Source organism: Sander vitreus, chromosome 18 (genome assembly GCF_031162955.1).
Source record: "Sander vitreus isolate 19-12246 chromosome 18, sanVit1, whole genome shotgun sequence".
Taxonomy (NCBI): Eukaryota; Metazoa; Chordata; class Actinopteri; order Perciformes; family Percidae; genus Sander; species Sander vitreus.
Genome location: NC_135872.1, coordinates 19,188,968 through 19,213,882, shown reverse-complemented (window position 1 = coordinate 19,213,882; position 24,915 = coordinate 19,188,968). Strand labels below are relative to the sequence as shown.

At 40.5% G+C, this 24,915-nt stretch overlaps 1 protein-coding gene across 4 annotated transcripts in view; it reads left to right on the top strand.

Annotated features, from left to right (window-relative positions):
• The window catches only part of plcb1l (phospholipase C beta 1-like), a 121,153-nt gene that overhangs the window by 2,967 nt on the left and 93,271 nt on the right, over positions 1–24,915 (top strand). For 3 of the 4 annotated variants that reach the window (XM_078274326.1, XM_078274325.1, XM_078274329.1), the window contains exon 2: positions 1,792–1,869. In XM_078274326.1, coding sequence (XP_078130452.1) covers positions 1,792–1,869 — 78 coding nt within the window. Of the gene's footprint in view, positions 1–1,791; positions 1,870–2,576; positions 2,696–24,915 lie in introns of those variants that run through there. The other variant, XM_078274327.1, reaches the window with a different exon arrangement.

Below are 24,915 nucleotides of genomic sequence, written 5' to 3'. Positions count from 1 at the left end.
TTATTCTGAATGTTATAAATAAATGTGTGTGTTTTTTTCTCGTAAATGTGCGGACCCATGAGGAAATCGTCGCTAAGAGTCAATAATGGCTTAATGTGTTTGTAATGGTGGCCATGGTGAGTTAGGACATTAAGAAAGAAGCGGGTGAAAATGACTTCTCTCACATCATTAGGCAGATTCCCAGTGCTCTCAAGCCATGTTTTGTTTTTCTCTCTGGCATGAAAGACAATCCATCAATCGCCACAGCTTGCCCCATGAGTGAATTCTTGACTTGGTTTATATTGCCTACTGTAAAATTACTCATTCAACTCATTATTATTTTATAGAGTTTTCTTGGAGTAAGTGATGTCTTCATGGAGAATGGGAAAGAGATATTTATCTGTAAAAACTAAATTGAAGAAATTGGATTAAAACTCAAGTGGCGATCAGAGATATGGGTCTGCAGTTGGTTCTAAGATGCTGTATCCAAGAACTGCGAACATGAGGCCTTTTTCTGTAAACACTGTATGTGAGTATGCTGCATGCGTTCAGTGGTACTGGTATGAGCTGCATGTTTTGTCATACAACCAAGCCCGCAAAGATTGTGCAATCGTGAACAGAACCAAAACGTTTCCTCTCGAGTCTCTAAATTTTACCGGAATGATGGTTGCCATAGAAAACGTCACTATAGCAAATGCCTTTGATTACCAAATCCAGCATCCAACTGGTCGCTTTGTTGACTTTCCGCTCAATTCCCTTTTTTTCTTTCTTTCTCTTTTTAATTTTTTTAGTGGGTTCATAAAGGGGTGGATTTCAGTATCGGTCTATCATGGAGCACGTGTGCCAGGTTCCCTAAACTGGGATTGACGTATTTAGACAATATGAAATGATTTCAGAGTACTAATACTCGGCTACACATCAACACAGACTACACAGCTATCTACTAGCTCCCCAGCTCAACCCTTTTCATGACACCCGACACTGCAAGTCACATAGGGTCGCACCCAAATATGCCAAGCGTGTGCAGACCATTATTTATGTCTCCCAATGCTGTGATAGGAACATCATTAGAAGCCTCCTGAAGACACTTTGAAGATTATCTTGCTCTGTGAAGCAAATGCGGTTTCCATCTCTGTGATCTCACAGCCAGCCCTGGCTGATTGAGGAGGACAATACGCTACTGTTGTGCTGAACCACGGCCGCTGTGGACACAGGAAAAAAAGAAAGAAGCAAAGGCTCTTTCTTTTTATAGAAGCATCCAATAATATGGCGTTGCCATGTATGCCTCAGGGTCAAACTGTGCGTGTGTGTGTGAGGCTTGGAGCCCTCCATGTGTGGGAACTGTGGGAAAGCATTGGTCTGTTACAAGAGGGGAAATGGAAACATCAGCTGTGAAACAACCTGCAGTTCATGATTGTAAGAGTCTCAAAGGAACACACACACACACACACACACACACACACACACACACACACACACACACACACACACACACACACACATACCATGCTCCTTGGTCATGTGTGGTGATGCCAGTTCATGGTGGGGAAAGTACCCTAGAAAGAAATTATTGGGTGCATGCTTACAACATAAACTGCACTTTTAATGTCATTTCAGATTCTAGTTTACAGTGGTATTACAAGAACTAGGCTTTGATCCTGAGAACTCAATTAATTGGTTTGCCAAGAGAATATTCTGCCATGCTCACAAAAGCATGCACTCTTATAAAAACACAGACTCAGACAGGGATACACAGACGTAAGCAGACACACACATTAACTCCAGATGTCCTTTTTTTTTGTTTTCCTCCAGGATTCCACCACGGTGACCCCGGTGACTCTAACAGTCGACCCCAAAGGTTACTTCTTGTATTGGACCGACCAGAACAAGGTGAGACATTGCACGCCAACTCAACTGTTTTGGATCTGCAGAGCCTTCAAGCTTGCACCTGTAACGCTCACATGAAACTCTTATTGCAGTCCCAGCGTTTTAATTCTTAGGACGCATTAACATCAAAGATGAAAGTCAAACCAAATTTGAAGATATTTAACTGCAAGATACAGTTTATACGTCTTTAAGCCCAGATTTATTCAAAGTTATCACAGCAGCAAGACAGTAATTGTTTTTTTTCCATCTCAGTTTTGAAATGTTAAACATCAAATTAGCATAATGCTAAGAGTTGACCGATTCGAGGTATTCCACCTGGACTGTGTGGTTACGCATATGTGATTGGCCAATGCAGTGCATTGCCTAATAGTTTGCATTGCATGGTGGTAGAAGTAAAGCCAAAATGCTAACTTTTTGGCTGTTCTTCCTGCGTATTTTCCCCCGGAGCCCTCTGTGCCTGGAGCCCCTGATGTGCCAACGCAGTAATCTCATTGAAATGAATGAGGAAGCTGCGTTTTCCGCAGTGCCATTGTCGGCCAGAATGCTTTTTGTGAGCAAAGCCCAGACTCAATTTAAAGCTTTGGTGTCCACTGTCCACCAAAATACTTTCTGTTTTCTTTTGTCGTCTGCAGTGAAAGTGAAAACAGCCTACCCTTCTTGTTTTGTTTGGCATGAATCTGAACAGGTTTCAGCAGAAGATAGAGAGTTAATTGAATGTGCATCCGCAGGCACAGTTGGAAAAAGAAAAATGGAATGGATTGTGTTTACTAACTATATACAATATAATCCTGCTTCACAATGTGGCTCAGCTGTCAGAGATTTGATTTCTGTAAGTACTTGAATTGTGTTGTGATGGAATGTTACAGTGCTTCATGCTTAAGGAGCTGGTATATTACCACAGCAAAGGTATCATTTGTTCACAGACGACTGGTTGAAACTATCCAACATTGTCATGTATTACTGTCATTGCACGATCCAGTACTCATTACCATGGCAACACTATTAGAATTCTGTGGTGGCCATGTTAGGCGTTCCTGTTGTAAAAATGATCATAGTACATTTAAGATTATTAGAGAAGTATCGGAAGCAGGCAAGTTTGAGTTTGACATGTTTTAGTGTACGAGTGGCTTTCAACTAGCTTTGCTTGGTAGCCATTTTTGAATGTTTGCTTGGTGACACTGACCCATCTTTTATTCATAATAATAGAACAGTAGCACACCAGGTAGGGAGGTTCTCACAATCCATTTTGACTTAAGCCAGTTAAAGAGCAGTGCAGGAAAAAAACACAGAAATCTGAACTGCTGCACCTGCAGTGCTAAACTTGACACCTGTGAGATTATTCCATAATGCATTGTGTGTTTTTTTCTCCTCCCCAATTATAGCAAAGGCTTTCATAATAACCAGGAACACGGTTGTGAAATGTAAGATACCAGACCATATCTGACTCAGTAACCTTAAAAAGCACTTCCTCTCAATTTAACCTTGAAAGTGTGTACATAATTTGCAGAGGCTATTCCAGTTTGGTTTGTTTTTTTTGTTTTTTTTTACTTACAGCTTCTGTACTAGTCAGCCTATCTATTCTTTAAAATTCAATCCGCCTGCAAACAGCTCAACAGGCGTAATGTGTTCCTGTTCTATTTGTGTGTATAACTGTATCAGCAAAGGCAGTTAGAGGTAGACTAATTAATAGCTACCATTGATTTTATGTTTGCCAAGATGAGGGCATTTCATTGCAGCCGTACTAGAGCACAGACAGGAGTGCTGACCGAGACTTTACCTCTGAACACACACACCTCCATACAAATACAAACATCAACAGAGAAAGGATCCTATTATGTTGGCAACCTGTAAATGAATAGACTTTGTGTGGAAAAGAGGTGATGTCTTCAGGGTGTATACAGTTCTACTCAACAATCGATGAGGAAAGACTTCCCTGTCTGGAAAGAGAGAGACAGACAGAGGAGCACTTTTTATGTCTTGCTTGTTTGTGAGGAAAATGTGTGTCTGTGGTCAATAAGCGTGATTCTCCAATAAGAGAATTGAGAGAGGCTGCTTGGCATCAATTTGTCATTATTTCCTGTGCCTCCGTCATAAAGCAAGGATTTTGAATGATGAGGCTTTTGTGTGTGTGTGTGCGCGTTTACGTGTGTGGGTGTCTGTTCTGTCTCTCAGCAGTGAGAGCAGTCCTGTCGCACACATACAGTACAGTAATAACTCAAATTGATACCAAGCGCCGCACAGACAAAACTCTATTAGGGCATAAAGAAAGGCACCCGCTATATTCCTCAGTGCTACAGTCGACACACAAAAGTGTGTGTCGTAAAATATGTCTTGTCTTGTATTTTTGGCTCACGTGTATTCAAGATGGTATTGCACATCTGTTCAGCAGACCAATTTAAACAGGCTGCGATGCTGCGTCCAGTTGTTATGTGTGTGTTTGTTAGAGACCCAGCCTGATGGCCTGCAGAGTATAAGCATTCCTCAGATTCTTCAGAAGCACAGCAGAACTGTACCCAGTGTGCCTACTGCGCTCACTTTCAACACACACTTGATGGATACAGTTTTTACTATTTACTGAAGGCCTCGAAACAGGATTCAAATCATACTTTTTATTTAATAAATATATTTTAGTTCAAATTATGTATTGACTCATGCTGTCTAAAAGACAATTTTAAAGCTATTACTTGTGTGCGTCAGCCCTGTCGACTCGAGTCATATGATTTGGACTCTCGTCAGACTCAAGTCCTGAATCTCATTACTTTCGATTTTACTTGACAAAATGAGAAAAAGACTTGCAGCTCGACCTTGACTTTAATGCCACAGAGCTTTTAACTTGGTATGACTTAATATCCTCCCTAAGCCCAAAGATGAAAAATGATGGTATCAAAAAGGGCAGCTAATAAACTCTTAATTTTTCTGACAATGGATATTCTCTGAATAAAGTCACATTAGTGCGAGCAGGAGGGAGAGGTGCAGACAGACAAAAGGTGGGACATCACAAAGATTATCACAATCAAGAATAAGGAACATGCTGTAGCCAATGGCAACGTTCAAAACATACATTTTAAAAACAACTGTGTTTGAAATTTGAAGCTGCACACAGTAAGCTATGGCTAACATTAATGTTCTATGGCCAGCTGTGTCTTTAGCTAACATCAGCTAAGAGCTACGCTTTTAGTATTAATTAGTCCCTCTTCGTCAGACCTTCCTCCACAGCGCTGCGGAGGAGGGTCTGGCTAGTCCACACAGCATTCCGGTATGGGAGAAAAACATGCTGTGGTTTATTGGCATTTCTTTAAACCAGTCACAATCATCATGGTCGGGGTTAAGCGCCAGACAGAGCTATGGTGCCACTGCAAAATAGCCTCTGGAAGGAACTTGTTTTGGTGGAACGTGTACGTTCAAAAGTTGTTTTAGTCGTGCAACAGAAAACTCAGATTGGACAGATAGTCTAGCTAGCTGTCTGGATTTACCCTGCAGAGATCTGAGGAGCAGTTAACCATAGTCCTCAAAGAGTTTAAAATTCCAACACAAAGAAAGCGGAAGGTGACGGACATCCGGCCGAAAAGAGTGAGATACAGCGGAATTTCTGACAGCACTCTAGCAATCCTTGGAAGTGGAACGTCGTGGATATAGACTAGTATTAATAAACAATCGGCAATGTCTAACGTAAGTGGCCTATCATTGTTGATTGGCCAACCGTCAAATTAGCTTAACGTTGCTAATTCCATAAGGACTCCGACAAACTTTAGGACTTATAATAGAGACTTGAGACTTACTTGTGACTTGCAAATCAGTGACTTTGTACACAGTATGTTGGCGTGTGTGTGATTGAGACACTGAGACAGAGAGAGGGGACGGGTGATAGAAGGACATTTCTGCTAATACAGAGGTTTGTCTTTTTCAATCTAGTCATGAGTTCGTCTCTCAGAGTGTGATCCAGCAATGGATTTCAGCCATGTTTTAAGGTCAGAACGGCAAAGTTTAGTTTTGGCGGCAGGGAAGACTCAGTGTCAGATCTGTTTAAGGCGTGATGTTCTTAGCCTTTTCCTCCTGGCTAGCCTTTCACTTGATGACTCAAGACTCAAGGACTCCTCGAGTTTCATCTTGATGCCTTTGTTGCAGTCAGAGTAAGTCCTGCTGACAATATGGGCTCAACTATAAACACAAAGTATTCTACGGTAGAATTGTCAGAAAATGCAATAAGATACTTTTATTGATTCTTGATGGAGTCTGTCAGGGTAATCGAGGGGACTTAACGATGGCAGCAGCCCAGGAGACGAGCTAAGACACCCTGGATTCAGAGATAAGCTTAATTTGATTTTTTTTTGCTTCCCTCCCTCCACTTGTGGGCGTTTGCCAAAACAGGAGCTTGAAAAATGCCACTCTTGTTGAAGATAGTTAATACAGTCTGATATAGTTGAAGTGTACTGCACAATCTCTTCCTTTCCTCTGTGGATAAAACAGGTGCAAACTGTGTGGATTCTAGTGTGACGTGAGTTCCATTTCTGCACACTGCTGTATTTTTAAACAGGGCACTGCTATGTAAACTCCTGCAGTCATAACTCTCTCATGTTTGTATGTGTTTGGTTCAGAGTCCATTTGGCTGGCTTTTTGTGTTTCTGCCTGCTCTCTCCTTCACATTGAAAGACCTGCTGTTTTGTATACACACACACACACACACACACACACACACACACACACACACACAGATAGAGATCTGGCAACAACAATCACGATGACGGTCGCTGACAGTGATGTTGCTTGTGATAATAATGTCAGTAACAATAACATGAGTAGCAAAACACAAACGTGTAAACTCAGAGTAAATGAATACCACATCGTGACCTTTTGCCAACATGTTTCCATCGTACGTTAGATATACATTAACCACGGTGTCATAAATGTTGGAGGGAAGTCACTTCAGCTTATGTAGTATCACTGCGAATCATCAAAACTTAGTTATAATTCAAAAGTTGACACAATTTCCATAGTTATTAAATAAGGTGAGGTGCTTTCTCTTATTCGAGAACAAGTACATGACACTTAAGAATGGGGAACTTGAATATACTTCCTTGAGAGCGCTTTTGCAATAACACTCCCATTTGGAGTTTTGCATCAGTGACTTTGAAATGGGCAATTACATTGCTTTTGTTAAACTGTGTTGTTGACCGATTAGCAAATGTGTACAGGTGCTATTTTGAGAATATGATTGTTTGGCTTCTACTCACAAATACTTTGCTCAGAAGTGAGGCAGACATAGCATATCACATATCGTCACCTTTGTGCCTCTGAGTCACTTGACACAATCCATTTTTTTAATGACAGAAGTCACTAAGGGACCGTTCGGTATTTATGGAATGGACCAACATTTTTCAGTCCAGAGGGGGGGGTCACCAAACTTTTGTATTCATGAAACAGCAAAATTTCAAAGTGGCTGGTTTGGTGCATATTTTTCCATGTAGCTCTTAGTTTCGACCCTCCTTCGCTACCAGATGGTTCTGACCCATGAGTTTGCTGTGGGGCAGGGGGAGCTGCCCCCTGGTGGCTGAAACAGATAATTGCATTGTTTAAAAAAAAAAGAGTGGAATAATTACGTCTGGCATGACCAGATAGTTTATAAATATCTTAAATAACACAAAACAACTAACTGGTGGTAGGTAATACATCTGATTTCATTTACTGCTTTAGTAAAAAAAAGTATTTCCTGGCTGACGATGGGAGCAGCAGGACGCAAAAAACGAAAATGACTGTTGCACTAGTCTGGACATTTTACCGTGCCAAGGTTGCAATAAAGGTTTCTTAAATGCCACATTTGATGTCAGCTTACTAATTGATTGCGGGTTTTTAGTTTTAGTTTTGGAATTTTATACGTTTATTCCACTTTGTTTAAACGGTGAAGTGGAGAAAGCCTAGTGACGAGTCCATAGCAACCAGTTTGTGTGTTGAATGTTACCCAGAGTGCCTTGCTGAATGGTCTCAATATTTCATTGTTTTATTTCATGTGAATACTAGTTTACTAGAGGAGTAACTTAGTATTTGAAGTAATGCAGTAATGCAGGAAGTGTGCATTTAGTTTCCATGCTTATTGTGTTTCCGCAACATTGTTAGTGAGTAAATCTACTGAAATGGCCACCACACCATAACAGAGGAGTGGGATGCGTCAGATGAGAATGCAGAGGTTTAGTCACGTAGGTCATGGCTGTAAAAAGCAATGGGAATCTGTATATATTTGCCAAACGCAAACCAGTACAGGACGTATTGATAAATTGTTGGGGGAGGGTCATGCCTTTTTTCCAAATCGTATTGGAGGGTCATAGAAATTGTTTTACTGGCGAGGGGAGGGTCATGTCTTTTTTGGCTAAAGGTCCCAAAACTCCTCCGGTGGCTCCTGAAATAAATAACGAGCAGTCCCTAAGTTACCATTTTCACCCTCCACTATTGTTGATTATGGTACTTTACATATACCAGTTACAATGCCATGAACAAACATGCACGCGTACCAGCACCCGGCTCTACACACCCATTCACTTACATGAAGTCACACATGTAGGCACCTACACTCGCACACCAACATTCTTGTAATGTCCAACCAGGAACAGGTGCTTCTTTCGTAGGTTAAAAATAATTTCTGCTCCTGTTGGTTGAGCCTGACTTCAAGGGGAGGAGCTATTCAACACTGAGAGGTGGACTGACTCAGTCAAATGAACAGTCTTTTGGTTTAGTTGCCATGGTTGCCATGCAACAGCACACACCTTGTAAATGTCACATTCTCTTTCGGTATCCGCTCATATTCTCGAGAATGTTGCCAATTTGAATAGATATCATTGTTTTCTTGTGTGTGTGTGTGCTCTCCTGAGCAGGCTGTAGTTATAATAAAAGGTTAAATGCTTTCTTCTGGGAGATATGTGTTTTAGGAGTGTGCCAATTTCGGGACATTCACTAGACAAGCACTCAGCATATGGCATTAAATGATATTCAGAGGTGAAAGACAGTTAACCCCGGGCCAAAACCTGACTCCCCACTTGGCAGCCGGTGTGTGTGGGGTATTTCTGAATGAGCCTCATAATTGACCTAATCCCGAGCATGAGTAAGGCTGTTTTGGGTTTAGACTGTATTAACACACACTCGATGTGCAAACACTCCGTCATAGTGGAGTTTACACATCTGTTTCCACCAACGCAGCAATTTTCTGTGATTACCGAGGCTGCCGCTCCTCCACCTCCGTCAGCACTATATAGTTGTGAAAGACAAGGCATAAATCTGCAGCCAATCTCCTGAAAGTGAATTGTGACCTCTGCCAAGTTGTAGCCTGGCACACAGGCACACTATTTTATCTGAACCAATAGTGAGAAACAGAGACAGACAGAAAAACCGAGAGAAAAGAAGAACAAGAAGATCATGATGAACAAAATGACTTATCTCATGCCCCCGTTACTTAACAAGTTACTTTCATGCCACATTAGCATTTTGGTGAGATCATTTAGGCTGGCTTTTAGGAGATTGGACCTGTGCTGATGTAAAATTGCTATACCATTTTTAAAAGCAGCCAGCTCAACCCACCTATCATGTGTGACTTAGCATTAATGATTGGGTTGGAAACTTTGCAGACATTTTAATAAATCCTTTTAATAATCCATAATTATCGAATTTGCGGGTTTCTTCTTATTTTAGTACAGTGGCATTATTACAGTGGAAGTTAGTTATGTTTCATTCTGTGTTAAGTTCATTCATCTCCTGTTGCTCATCTTTCTTTCATATGGCCCAGCCCTTCAATCAACTACTCTCATCATTATACCTTTACATTGTTGAATATCAATTAGACATGACTATTAAGCCACAATTAAGCTGCTGCCCAGTGGGGATCCATCACAGTATCCAGAAAATCATATTCTATATCAGATTGCATGAGTTTAATCGGGGTGGTCTTCAGAAAAATGATCAGTCTGCAGATACACCTGTCATTTTTGTTACATTTTGGATGTATTTTCTCATAGCAATTCAAGAGCAAGAGCTGCACTGTAGTCACAGAAACTGGCAAAGTCTTGTTGTTTGCATCCAAATGATGGACCGTATTCAGGTCACAAAAGTCAAATGTCCGAATCAGTTGGAACGGACCTCAACCCCTCTTTACCCTGCCAGCTCCCTTGTAAAAAATCTGTGTAAAGATTCGCAGCAAGTGAGTCAGCGTGTTGATGACGTTTTATGCTCATGCAAAACAGGAAGAAAACAATGTACCCAGGGTGAAGAAAAGGGGGATTTATAGGGAGACGGCAACAAAAATGTCTAACTGGAGAGATGATGGGAACTTCTGTCGGGAAGGGCCGAAGCCAAAATTGTCAGACAAATTGAAGGAACAGCAAGAGACTTGTTTGTTTATGGCCAAATTATAAACGGCTCTGTGACGCAGTGTGATCTGCGTCATGTCTTGTCTGCTGCACACTCTACCCAGCGCCACCCCTCGTCTAAATCCAACAGAGTATTTCCATCTGAAAATCTCCTGTTGTGTGTTACATGTGTGAAAAGGAAACTCCGGACTATGTTGGGACCTAATTCCTCAGACATAGTTCGGAATTCATATGTGAAAATGGCTGAAGTGAGCTCTGGATCTGTACGGAGTCTTTATGCTGTAGATGTTATTGGTTCTTCATTGGTTTTTGTCACTGTTGTCACTGCATCGCTTAAATATTATGACAGTGGACAGCCAGTCATTCCATGCCATTTTGTTTTCTACAACACAATGTAAAGCAAGGATAACTTTTTTCCATCTTCCAATTTTTTATTAGGTGGCATGAACAACATCTTGGCTCAGAGCGACCACCCTAAAACAAGAGAATGTAAACTGCTGATCTGCTCTGACAGAACTATAATGTAGAAATACAGTGGCCTGGGTATGTGTGGACTTGGTGTTGTAGAGTAAATCCCTATTTATCAGAGCTGAGAGTCAAAAGCAGAAAAAGAAAAGTGTTAAAAGAAAGAAAAGCGTTGCCAAACTCTTTTGGATTAGCAGTTCCTGGATGACTTCAGAAGGCTTTGTTTGCGCTTGAGTTAGTCTTGTTTTTCTCTTTGAATTCCGATCAGGACTTCTTTTCCACTGCACTGTGCTGGTCTACGGGTAGACAAATACATGCTCAAGCAGGCATACACACAAAGTAACACTGAGGATAAGGACCAGGGACATTTCCTCTTCTGAACAACTGGAGTCCGTTCACAAAACTTGGAGCCACAGATCCGGAAAGAGGGCTTTTTGTCCGTTAGAACCTGGTGATTAAAGGCTCCGTTGGTGCCAACACTGTTCAGTGTAAGTCTCTGCGCCTCCACTGGGTCTGCCCGGGGACCGGAGATGACTTAGCGATAGCAGCAGCTCTGACTGGGCAGCTCAGACACCCTGGATTCACGTGATAAGCTTAACCAATCACATAAATAATGTTGTAGCAGCAAGTGAAGGATAACAGTTACGGCCCACAGCCAGTAATAATATATATATATATAATGTACAGTGGTTGGACAAAACAACAACCTCAAAATATACAGTAATGCAATTCAATCCAATCAATAGCCCTGCAATAAATACTTCCTTTGTGAGACTGTGTTAAGAGAGTGTTGATTTAACATCATCATTTTACATGGGAGTTCATTATATGGTAAGATGTTTCTCTTCTTTTGTCTGTTTGTCTTACCTACTGTACCAGTAGTCATAGATGGTAGTATTTAAAAAAAAAAAAAAAAAACAGCATCCCTCTCTTTTTTTTTTCTCTTGGTAAGGCACTTCACTGCCGAAAAGTGGGGTTAGAGAAAATTATTTGAGTTTTTAATTGGAAGACACATGCATACTTTTAACATAATTTAATAAGTTACACTATTACAGAATGTAAACCTGCACAAAAGGTATATTCAGCTCAATATTCAGGATTTATATTGTACATTTTGATGGCCCTCAAGTTAATAAGCAGGGAATCATCTGGATGAAAAAATATACAGTATATATATATATATATGTGTGTGTGTGTGTGTGTGTGTGTGTGTGTGTATATATATATCTATATATATATATACTACCAGTCAAAAGTTTGGGGTCACTTAGAAATTTCCATTCCACTCCATTATAGACAGAATACCAGCTAAAATCAGTTGTATTGTTTTTTTAATCAGGGCAGCAGTTTTCAGATTACATTATGTGCTTACATAATTAAAAAAGGGTTCTCCACTGTTGTAGAAAGAAGTGGCTGATCTTTAATGCAATATATACATTGCCCATCAGCAACCATTCATCCAATGCTCCAAAGGCACATTCTGTTTACTAATCGATATCATTTTAAAAGGCTAACTGAGAAAACATTGGAGAACCCTTTTGCAATTATGTAAGCACATAATGTAATCTGAAAACTGCTGCCCTGGTTAAAAAAAACAATACAACTGATCTTAGCTGGTATTCTGTCTATAATGGAGTGGAATGGAAATTTCTAAGTGATCCCAAACTTTTGACGTATAGTGTGTATATATATATATATATATATATATATATATATATATATATATATATATATATATATATATATATATATATATATATGAAGCTCATATTAGTCATTGATGATATAATAATATATACGATACTTATTGTTAGACTAAGTGCTCTTGTACGGTAGGACTGCTAACAAACAACAGCTTGTGTTGGCCCAATCAAGGGTGCTCTGTGTGACTGGATGTTTAAATTATGGCAGCAGAGTGATGAGGATGATTAAGCTTCTCATTGTCTCATGGGTCGATGTATTTATAACATTTATGCCGGCCTATTTCTGGGCCACTTATTCAAAAGTGATGTCTATTATGTTGATTCATTTCATCTGACACAGTTGTTCACACAGAACATAGCTGGACATCGAGTGCTCAGTATTTGTATGACGGAGATGTTGCACGCGGTCACAGGAATGAGAAAGCAGAGCGGGAAAGGAAGCGTGGATGAAGAAAGAGAGACGTACCATTGATGAGGATGACTCAAATAATTACACCGCCTTTCCCTTTAGCTGTCTTGTTACACTCACTTGAACATTGTCAAGTGAGTGTAACAAAACAACTTATTTCAAGCGTAAAAAATGTATGGGTGCCAAAGAAAGGGCTTAATGAAATTTTGATGTGGCGCACTGAGATGTACAGTTATCAGTGCTGCCGGTAAATTGACTTTATCCCTGCTCAATAGCCTGCAGTCAGCTGAAAGGTCTACTTCATGTTCACTCTCTTTGTTTTTGTTCAATTCTGTCTCTGTCGCCGTCTGTGATTCTGTCTGTCTTCCCCTGCCTAAGCACACCTCTCTCTGTGGACATACTGATTACCTCATCATTATTACCTGCCCAGTTCATTTATTGGTTTTGCTGCAATAATAATGCCATGCTCGATAAATAATGACAGTAGTAGCGCATTAGTAATAACAAGCCGATTATTCATTTTTTTATATATTCCATCCAGTATAGTAACATTATCCTCCTCGGCAACTGGGAGTAATTTGATTGCAGGCAGTGAATAAGCTGAGCCTAAGGTGAAGCGTTACCCTGAAATGTCAGAAGTAAGGCTCTGTACTAGCTTATAGCCCCACAGGCAGCGGCTTTAGCTGGACTTTGGACTTGTCATTCTGACATAGCCATGATTTGAATAGATTTAAATGTGCAGCGGAGGTCGGGCTGCTGTTGTAGCTGTCAGTTAGATATTTGCATGGCTGCGACAGAACTGAGCTGTTCTGAGTTCTGCATCACAACACAGCTGAATCAGTCAGTGTCAGCTTGTTTATGCTTGGATTTTTTTCTCCTCTGCACCGGTCTGTCAGTGTCGCCAAGCTGAACCCGTGAAGGCTGCATGTAGTACTCAAGAATCAGAAAGAAATGTCAAAGGAAGACTAACCGCTATGACCATTAAATTCTTCCTTGTCCCTAATGTCTTATAATGGGGGATCTCTGATCCCCATGCAGAGGTGGAAAGTAACGAAAATACATTTACTCACGTTACTGTATTGAGTAGTTTTGTTGTGTATTTTGTATCTTTCCAGTAGTTTTTAAAATCTGTAATTTAAAATGTACTTGATTACGTTTTGAGTTAAGTATTTCATTTCGCTACATTACAAATCCCATACGTTACTGAGTTAACTGACGAAAAACTGTCCATCCTCAAAGATAAAGTGACGAGCAACTTAAACCATAAACTCTTGAATGTAGGATAGAAGACAGTCGATGAGGATAACTACACAATTATTGCTTTCATTGTATTTCAGATCACATGATATCTGTTCTCCTGTAACTTCCGCGAGCAAAAAGTAAAAAAATAAATAAAAAATATGCGGTTATCGTCCACATTTGTTTTTCATTTAAATTCAAGAGGGCCAATAGTATCATCATACAATGCCAGATGTGCCTGCCAAAGGTGACTGAACTGGCAGCATTCAATAACTCCACATCTAATCTGCGGAAGCATGTTTTGGTAAGTATTTGTGCATTGGTACTTCAAAGGGATAGATGTTAATATTTTTAAGCACAGGCCACATGGGCCACCAAGCCCCCTCTGTTGGCAAAAGTACATTTTTGGTGGCCCAAATGTAAATCTTTTTCGCCCCCTTCCTCTTAATTGCCTCTGGCTCTTTGCACTGGATATGCAAAAGAGCTGTTCACTGAGCCCAGGTAAATGTGACTATACAAAGCTTACAGCACAGCTATTCAACTACACTACACATTTTAAGAAGGCTAATACTGAGTGAGGAGAAAGAATGCAGACATCACCGGCATGGTCCGGTGATGTCATTCACGTGCATATTAAGTAGCCATGCTCCAGGGGGGAAGGGGCTGGTTTGTCTGCGGCAGCAGCTAAGTTTACAGACATTTGTCAAAATTTCAAGATTAGTAGCAAACTAATAAACAGTTAGATTACAAACCGAAAGCTTTCGTTTTAGCTTGTTTGTAAAACATCGCTATTTGCAGAGTAGCATGCTGTAGGCTAGTTGTGTAAAACAGCGCGGTGTGTCGGGTTCGTTCCGTGGAATGGATGAGTAGACTGGATGTTTTGCATGTTTGCAGCTTAACATGATCCCAAACTTTCTGTCGTTTTCTCTCGCCTGTCTCTTCTCTTAACTCCTCCCTATTTTCACTATCCCGTTGTGCGCAAGTAATAATCGTCCGTGCGGAGACACAGTGAGCCGTACGTTAGTTACATTAATTAAACAAAGCTTCGAGGCAAAGAATTTTGCATTGAGGATTTTTAGTAATTGAATTATTCGAGTTACTCGAAGAATCGTTTCAGCCCTAATTGCGATTATTTTGACTGATATTGCGATTGCAGTATGATTCACGATATTGAACGGAATGATCATGTTTGTATCATTTTTTTCTCATTTTCATTGACTAATATTAAATATTAAAATGTTTTAATGATTATAGTGTGATTTTTGTGAGGATCTGTACCAAACAAAGATTGTAGGTCTGTAGGATAGGATTTGTAGGCCGGGACAGTCTGACAATCTGTGTGTGCGGGAAAAGTCCAGAACGGCCGTCCAGAACGGCCGTCCAGAACGGCCGTCCAACCGGCGGCTGTCGGCACAAAAAAAGTCTAATGAAGCGATATTAACAGCCCACAGCAAGGGGCACTAATACGATCACTTACTGTATATGCTACGTGTAAAAAGAAAACTGAGGAAGAAGAGTCGGCCTACTAGTCTGGCTATCACCAATCCACAGCCTGGTCATGATGAGGGACAGACAGCAGTTAATTTCACATCAGCAAGAGGTAGGCCTACTGGTAAGTGCCAGGAGCAGGACACATTATAATAGGATCTTAGCGGATTGCATAGTCAGCTATCAACATGCATCATGATAATGAAAATTATCGTGCCATTTAGTGCTGTCAAACTTAACGTCACTTTGTTGTATATGAGAGGTTGTAGTGAGCTCACTTTTGCTGCTAGGGTGAAGACTCTGGTATTGAATTAAACGGTAAAACATCAGACATGCATTGGTACCACTTTAAACGTGCTAACAAACAGGGAAGGGGGCTAAATAAGTCACCAAATTTAACCAAAAGTTTAACCAAAAAATTCTAGCTTGCACTTTCTGTCTGTCTTCCATCAGAGTGCAGTTTTTCCTTGTCTTTCATATTTGCGTTTACTATTGTGGAACTGGCAAAGACCTGATGGTTGTTTGTGAAAGCTTCACAGACCAAATTGATAGGGCCTAGTAATTTTCATCATTTCACAGCCTTAATATGAATCAAAGTGTAATATGACATTGACAAAATATTAAGTAGATTATTCAATGCTAATTCTTTAACACAAAGCATATATCATCAATAATCGCTAATAACCTATCTTTAAAATCATTTGTTTATTCAGTTTGAAGAGAGTTGCATCACAAAAGATGACAGGGAGAGTGCAGGGAAGTACAAGGATGTCCCAGGATGCTCTACATCACAATGTTTCAAACGGTCCAAGTCAGATAGTCACAGCCTGGAACAATTTGTTGCTTACCACTCTCTACAGCGAGTGTTTAGTTGTAAAGATGGTACCAACCGCAAATGGCTAATACCCCAATTATCATCATTGGTTTTGAGATGTTACTTGCTGTGAATGCCTTGTATGATAGGCTACAGTATTGTGGCATAGTATCAGGACATCCTGGCTAGTGTCTGTCGCGCACAGCTAGGGGCGAATGGCCGGATGATGGGCCTATTTGGGGGAAAGTCCAGGGCTGTTTTTTTAGCCCAGTCCGTCCCTGGGCCGAGACGTCTCTGCAGCACCACAATACTTCATTCAGAATGGTTTGACACATACAGTATTTTGCCTTTAAGAAATATTGCGCCCCTCTGCGATTTGGATATTGCACTAGTCCATATTGCGATTTCGATAAAATTGCGATTAATTGTGCAGCCCTATGTAGGACACTGGCTAAAAAAAATGTTTATGGTAACTAAGTAACTTTTACTTAAAGTACATTTTAAATGAACTACTTATTACTCTTACCTGAGTCATTTTTCAGATAGGTAATTTCACTTGTACTTGAGTAATATTTCATCAAAGTATTGGTACTTTAACTTGAGTACAATATTTTAGTACTTTTTCCACCTCTGTCCCCATGACACTGTTGTTTTTGTTTAATTTCTTTTCTTCTGTCCCTCATTAACATCATTGTGAGGGATTTTGCGAGACTCACTAGAGTGTTTCCTAATGAAATGTTCGCTGGACAGTGACTGTTATGGTCACATTCAATACAACGTGTAAGTAAAAAGTAAAAAGGCTACCATCACAGGTCAGAAGGGACCATTTAAATCTCTCAGTCATTGATTTGCGCTATTAGTTTTGATTATGCTAAATCGATTGAATTTATGTCTTAGACATTTAAACACTGATGCTTTGAGTAAACTGACATTTAAAATTTGAGAGGACTGTTTTATGAGTCAACTGGTACACAGAGGCTGACTCTCTCTCTTTTCTTTCTTCTTCCGTTCCCTTCCCTTCCACTTCAAATGCTAACCCAGCCCAGTTGCCATGACAATCCAATCCATGCAGCTTGTTTTTTGATGCTGCAAAGTACTCAACCCCCCCCCCCCACAACCCTGCTGCTGTGATTTGACTGCCTATCGCTGCACCAAGCCAGGTGGTTGCTTTCCTCGGGGAGCCCTTTCAAATAACGGCATTCAGCCAAAAGACTTTGAAGCCCCACTGACTGTAGACAAGCTCTCAATAAGAGAAAACACTTCCTTCCTGTTTCATCCGAGGCTTTAAAGGAAAAGCTTAGCTGGGGCACAACCTCATGTTGCAGTGTTAAAGCTGGAAAAATAAATAAAATGAACTGTCATTTATAATCCTCAATTCAACTCATTTCCTCTCCAAACACAAAATGCCACAGAGTCTTGGTTGTCAAGTTGAGGGACTAGAATGAAATGTTCAAAATGTGTAACCAAATGGAGTCACTGAAAGCTTGTCAGCCGATGGCAAAGCATCACACAGCTCGTACTCGTCACAGGTTTAAAGACAGGAAGAGACAAGCACGCATGTAAACAGACATGTTCACGCTTACTGTACATGCACACCTACGAATACACCTCTTTTCTTCAGCAGTTTAGTTTACATTCAATCTTTGACTGTTCAGTGTAGGTCAGAAGTTCACTCAGTAATGAAGTTCTCCCATCCTCTTTCTCCTCTCTTTCATCTACACTGTCGCTGAGAACAGAGAGATGAGAACTGAAATTAAAAGAATATTGAAGACAGAATTTGATGAATTTGCCTTTGATGGCAAATTCATGATGAAGGGAAAGATAATACTAAGTGTTACCGCTCTTCCATGTTAACATTTGCAAAGTTGCTACGGTATTTCTCATCTGCTGACAGTGGGAAGGTTGCTGATAAAAGTTAAATAAAACATTCAGTTAACCATATGTCAAAAGGGTGCATTGTTTTTTTTAGCTAAAGGCACTTTTCTTTTTGATGGTACATTCATTGGCATAGGATGTTATAGAGTGCAAATGAAAAACATTTTTTATCTCAAAGTACACAAGGACACAAATCACCATGTTTGACTTACTTGCAGGCAATCAGCGTTATCAAGACGCTTTGCTTTCGTCATCCTACTTTCTGGCCAAACAGATTGTTGAACTCTCTGAGTAGTCAACAAGATTATCAGTTTCCTGCTGAGGAATGCTGAAACCACTTTAAGTAGCCCGCCAGTTGCAGCATACTAATAGAGAAATCACATAATGTCTCAGGGTTAGAGTGCAGATCCACATCATGAAACTCTTCAAGCTTCACTTTTCTTTCTCACGACACATTTATTAACTGAATATCATTCGTATTCATTCTCCAAACGCTGCACATACTGTAAGCACTGTGCAATAATTTATGAACCCTGTTAATATATAAAGAGCTGTCATTTGTCTTTCTTCCCTCTCTCTCATCTTTCTCTCTCTTGCCCCACCTCCCTAATGATTCAAGCTAGTTTTTCCATTCGATAAATTTTATTTAATTCATTTTGCTGTGGGAATCAGGGCAGTGGATGGCTTTCACTCACATCCCATTTGCTAATAAGGCAATTACAGGCATTTTTGCTTTCCAACAATGTTCAGTGCTTCCTGCACATAAACGAATGACCAATTGCTCAAATGGGCGACTGGTAAGAAGAGGTTTTTAATTCTATTTCAAACAGATAGACGCAGAGAGTCAACGGGATAGTTAGTATAAATGATCAAAGAGAGCAAAGCATGGTATTGTTCATTATTCTCCGAATGTTCATATCAGAAGGCCTATTATCTGCACACATAGGGACTCATTTTGGCCTTAGTTGTAGATTCTTTACGTGTCTATATTAGACACACGTACAAACTGAATAAAGAAAAAAATCTAAGAAATCCTGTCAAAACAAATAAAGTGCAAGAAAGGACACAACAGAAGGTGTTACATTTCAACCCAGTCTCACGGCAGTTTGTGAAATGGTCACGTTTTTTCTCGTTTGTTTCGTGGTGGCCAGCATGTTTTTTAAACTAATGTATGTTAATGGGAAGCATCTTTCCGTAGCGAGTAGTATGAAAGGCCGAAAATCTGCGTAGGGAGGTTGGTTGGGGTGGTGGATGGGTCAAACAACACAGGACTTTCACCCCGGAGACCGGAGATCGTTTCCCGTGTGTCAGGTTTCCTTTCCCCGTTCTTTTTTTCCTAAACCCAACCCGTTTTCCTTTCCCCGTTCTCCAACCTCCGTGTTCCCATTACGTGCTGACCACCACGTACGTCCATGTTCCCATTTTGTGGCGACCACCACAAAATAAATGAGAAACATGTGTCCGTGTACACGAATCAATAGATTAAAAATGACGTGACCATTTCACGAAATGCCGTGAGACCCTGTTGTACATTTTGGCCCAGCACCCTCTGTGACAGACTGTAAATGCTTCACTGGCATTTACTGGTCCACAATCACAGTGTTATATGCATCTTACAGTGCAGAACTGTCACCTCAATTTGATAGTAAATACAGTGTTGGAGTGAATTTAGAAAGTTTTCTGCCAAGCAATCATTCTATTGTCCATCCCCCGAATTTCCCTCAGACTCCCCTCTTCCTCTCGCCGTTCCATTTCCGCTCGAGCAGCTAAGTGTGTCACAAATGTGGGTCAGTCGCTGTACTTCCCCCACTAAAGTCAATTCAATTTGGTAGAAAGATAAGACGGTATCAAATTTAAACAGCTTGGAGGTACAAGACAAAAAGCGCGGCAGTCTGCCATACTTAAAATACCAGCTTCTCTTCTAAGAGCCTTCCTTGAGAAAGTTACGTGACGGGTGGGAGAGGAATAACACTTCTTCCATTAGAAGAGAGAAAGAGAGGGACACAGAGAATTAGTTTTCATCAGTACATTAGCAGACAAGCTATAACCTGGGTGGCAGTGAAACCTTTTTACACAAATTTTCTTAACAGCCTCGTTGTGCGCTGCTGATGCTCACATTGTGCTTCTGTGGCTTTGCTCCATGATTTGAATCAAATGCTTTCAGGACCTGTTGAAAAACACAAACATAATTGCCTGTGGTTTCTTTGACGCGAAAGAGGATAAAAAAAACACTTGGCTTCTAAGTAGCAATGGTTCATTAGTGGAGCCTGACCGATACATCGACATGGCTAACAGTAAAGACAGAATTATTTGTTTTGTTCTCTTGCGATGCTGCCATTACTGCAACTGCAAAGTTGAAGTGAACGCAGTTTGACTGACAGTGAATGCAGAGATGTTTGGGTAAACCAGTTGGCTTCTCTTCTAATAAATAAAGAAAGCCTGTGGAGGACACCTGTGTGAAAACAATGGTGTCACAGCACAGGTAGTACTTGTAAAATGTTTTGTTCTTATGTCTATCGATCAATTTATTTATTTGTCTCATGAAATCGTACGAGATACAATTCCAGAGATGTGTAATCCTATCAGCTACTTCAACTTGGACATGATTCATCATAAAGCAGAATGTGGCCATGTAGGGGATTTAATTACCAATAAGCCTTATCATACTCTGAATGCCTCCAGTTGGTAACACAAAAGTGGATACAGGCCTTGGCCAAACTTCATTGCGTAGTCCGGGCCAGCCTGCTCCGATCCTCTTCTCCTGTCGCCAACAGTGCACTGAGCTGTAAGAGATCTGCAGGCCGGCAGCAGCAAAATTGCAAAACAGCAGATTGCAATTACTTTTATTTCCTACACGTTCTACAGAAGATCGTGGGCATTTTTCTTGGCAAAAGCTGTTAAAAATAAAATCCTTACATACATTACTGTGTAGTAGGGTTTACAAGTAAGCTATGCTACAGCAGTAATGGCAGCATGTTTACTTCTGCCTTCAACTCGGATTGGTCTACAGGCTAACTTAAGTTTCCCGCAGATATATTAGTATCAGCGTGTATTGTTGATAAGTATGAAGAAGTTGCATTACAGAAACGTTAAAGATATGTTGAGGTCATTTAGATAGTTTGTCCACGAACTTACAAGTTTATTATTTTACTGTAAAATGTTCCACTCCGTACATATCAAGACAATATTTGTATTTTAGAAACAAATATCTACCGCTATATTGTTACATTGGTCTAAGAAATCCAGTATCTGTCTGGTTCTTGTCAAGGATCCTGGCCTCGGTTGTTATTCTTTTGTTAACATCTTGTTCATGTCTGTAGTGGGCACTGGGTCAGACTGTTCGGTTGACATCATGGAAATGATACATAATGTGTACATAATAGGTCTTTGACATGTAACACAGCACAAGTGTGAACATTTTTCCTTTTACTCTGTTTGCACTGCTGTTAACATAGTTTCTATATTTTATAGTTATTAGTTTTACACCTACATCAGTGTCCTGTCTCCTACTCTCGCTCATCCTCCTCCCACTGTTCTTCTTGTTTACTTGTACTGATCAAACTGTTCTGGTTAGAGAAAGAAGAGAAGTGTGGAGAGAGGAGAAGGGTTTACCAGTGAGTGTCTGAGGAAGAAGAGTCACAGACACAGCGAGACAGAGAGCTTTGCCTGCAGAAAGAAAGTGTAAAAATGCATTTCTCTTAGCCGCCCGCTTTGTCCTGACTTCAAAGGGGCCCATGAATTGCACTTAGGAGGTGTATAAATGAGGTGATGTGAAAGATGGGAACCAGAATTGCGCTGTATCTGCCACTGGCAGTGATTCTCAAAGGACTTTAGTGAAGAGCACACACAGGCACACTGATCACCTTCAGCCCACAGACATGCACATGCGATGTGGTTGAATGCCAAGAATTTTATTTGTCTTAAAAATGTTACCTGCAAAGACATGGTGACAGCAAAAGTTAAATAAAAACAGTGTGTTGTTGAAGTCTGTGTGTGTGTGTGTGTGTGTGTGTGTGTGTGTGTGTGTGTGTGTGTGTGTGTGTGTGTGTGTGTGTGTGTGTGTGTGTGTGTGTGTGTGTGTGTGTGTTTATGCGTTCCTGCACATGTGGACGTGCGTGTCACTATGAAAGGAGCCTCAGATGTTCCCCCCTGCAGCATATAAGAGCCGTCCACTCTGTGTGCCAGAAGGAAGCCTCACAGATATGGAGGAGCAGACTTAAATGGTGTGGAGGAGTAAGGACGGACGAAGACGGTGGAAGGGATGGGGGTGGCTCGTTAGCATGCGTGGCGTGCATGTTTCGGCAGGGGATCAGACGAGACAAGATGTGAACCGTCATCCATCGACACGGGAGCTGCTGTCAAGATACAAGAAAACAGGAGGGAAGCTTGGAGGGAGGCAGGATGAGGAGGACCAGGGGAGGCAGCTGTTCATAGAGAGGATATAGGGGAGACGAGTGAGACAGACAGGCACATGTCTAAGGCAGCGGAGGCAGAGATGGACAGGAGAGGACTGGAGTAAATGAGGAAAGGAGAAGGAGGGGTAGCAAAAATCCTGCCAGAAGCACACCAAAGACAGAGTGAGAGAGAACATCAGAGAATGATGGACAGATGAGGGAAGCGGTTTTGCTTTCTGTCATCCCACTCGGTTCTGCTATCTATCAGCGATGAGTACACTCCCTCCAGTATCCCTCGTAACACTCCATCCGTCACTGTGCATGTGGGTGTGTGCCTGCACGTGTGTGTGCAATATTTCATTGGTCGCTCCAAGAAAGATGATGACCAGTGTGAGCTGAAGAGCCGGTCACATCATCACTCTCAGTCCCCGAGTGTTTATAATGGCCGAACACAGCAGACACTGCAGATTGATGATAGAGAGGAGTTTGAGTTTGTGTGCGTTGTATGCACAAGAGTGCTTATGCCTATAGAGTTGTTTGGGAGCGTATGTATTACCTGATGTGTGTGATGTATATAACACAGCTTCCTGCGGCCTTTATCTCATCATTGGTTGTTTTGTGGAGCGTGTCGGCTGCTGATAGCCACTATCAGCCAGCTCCACGCTCCTCCATCGTTTAGCCTCAGTGTTTTTTCCCCCACATAGTCATTTATGCCTCACACCTTCCTTGCCACCTTTTCTCCTTTTACCCTCTGACCTCTAATCCCTGTGTCCTCCCCTCATCTTCTGAACATGAACCCGACTCAAACTGATTTCTATTTATGACATAACTCATGTTTTTAACTTAACTCTACATGTGTATGTCTACCTATCCTCATTCAACCCCCTGAAAAGCTAGTGCTTTTTACTTGACAATGTGGGTACAGTAGAATCAGAACATATTTATGAAGATAAATTGTTATCGTATTTCTAGGCGTGCCTGGTGAATAAACTTATTTTGAGTGTTATCCTGATTCTGACTCAACAGGTAACCTTAAGATCCCTTAAGGTGCGAGTAAATCCTACATTCTGAAAGCGAATCCGTCCACAATCTCTCCGGCTTGCTTACATATTATCCTTACTGCATTGCCTGCTAGCGTTTGGGAAAGTCTGTACCTATATTACCACGTCTGTGGAAAGTTGGCTCAGCAGTCTGTCTTTTAATTGGTGTCTAGGAGGGTAGACATGAGATTTTACTGTCATGTAATGGGATTGCTTAACTGCATTAGTGCAATACACGAAACAAAAATTATGTAATTACTCTGGATATTTATAAATGGTTGCACCAAACTTCCCTATACATTTCCCTTTTAAAGCGACAGTGTACAAAAGGAATTCCAGAGTTTTAACAGGGCAATAAACAAAAGTTTATTTGAAACATGCACAGACCTAATGAACAAAAAACTTTTTTTTTGGTCAAATCCGGAAAGGCATATATGTGTGACCAGGGGTGACTACACCTGTGAAAGATGACAGTTGGATAGAGAACGAGAAACAAAAGAAGTGACTCATAAAAAAAAATAAAAAAAATCATGTGATACGCCAACTAGAGCTAAAACAAATCAACAGAAAAAGTCTTCCAAGTTATTTGATAATCAAATAATCGTTTCAGTAACTTATCAGGCCTTAATAGCCAATAATTAATCTGGTTGCAGCCTCCACTGCGGGGGTTTTCTGCTTTTCTCTGTTCTATATCATGTAAAGCGATCTTTTTGTTTTTGAGTGTTGGTGAGACAAAACATAAAAGTTAAAGATAACACCTTGGAAACTGTGATGGACAGTTTTTCCAATATTTTTTGACATTTCATAGACTAGTGGAAGAATAGAAGATTAATCATTAATGAGAATCAGTAACAATAATTGTCAGTTCCAGCACCAATTAGAGATGCACCGATTACAATTTTCTCGGCCGATTCCGATTTCTTTTTTTCGAACCACTTTACAGCACACACAAATAGTTATTTTCTATCTTTTCTTTAATAGAACATTTTGCATAGAACATAGAACATATTTTGAACAGATAATCGATCACTATAAAATATAACTATATAAATTACTCCTGGTGTGGGAAATTCACACAAATCTAAAGTGCAATGTAATGGAAGAACCATTTCCTTCTTTTCACATCCATATCCAACAAAAGAAATTTGATATATTTAGCAAACTAAACTTCTGTATGAAAACAGGGAAAACAAGTAATGGCAATAAAATAATATATAAATAACAAATAAAAATAAAATAAATATAGCCAGTATAAAGATATTTCTCAAAACACA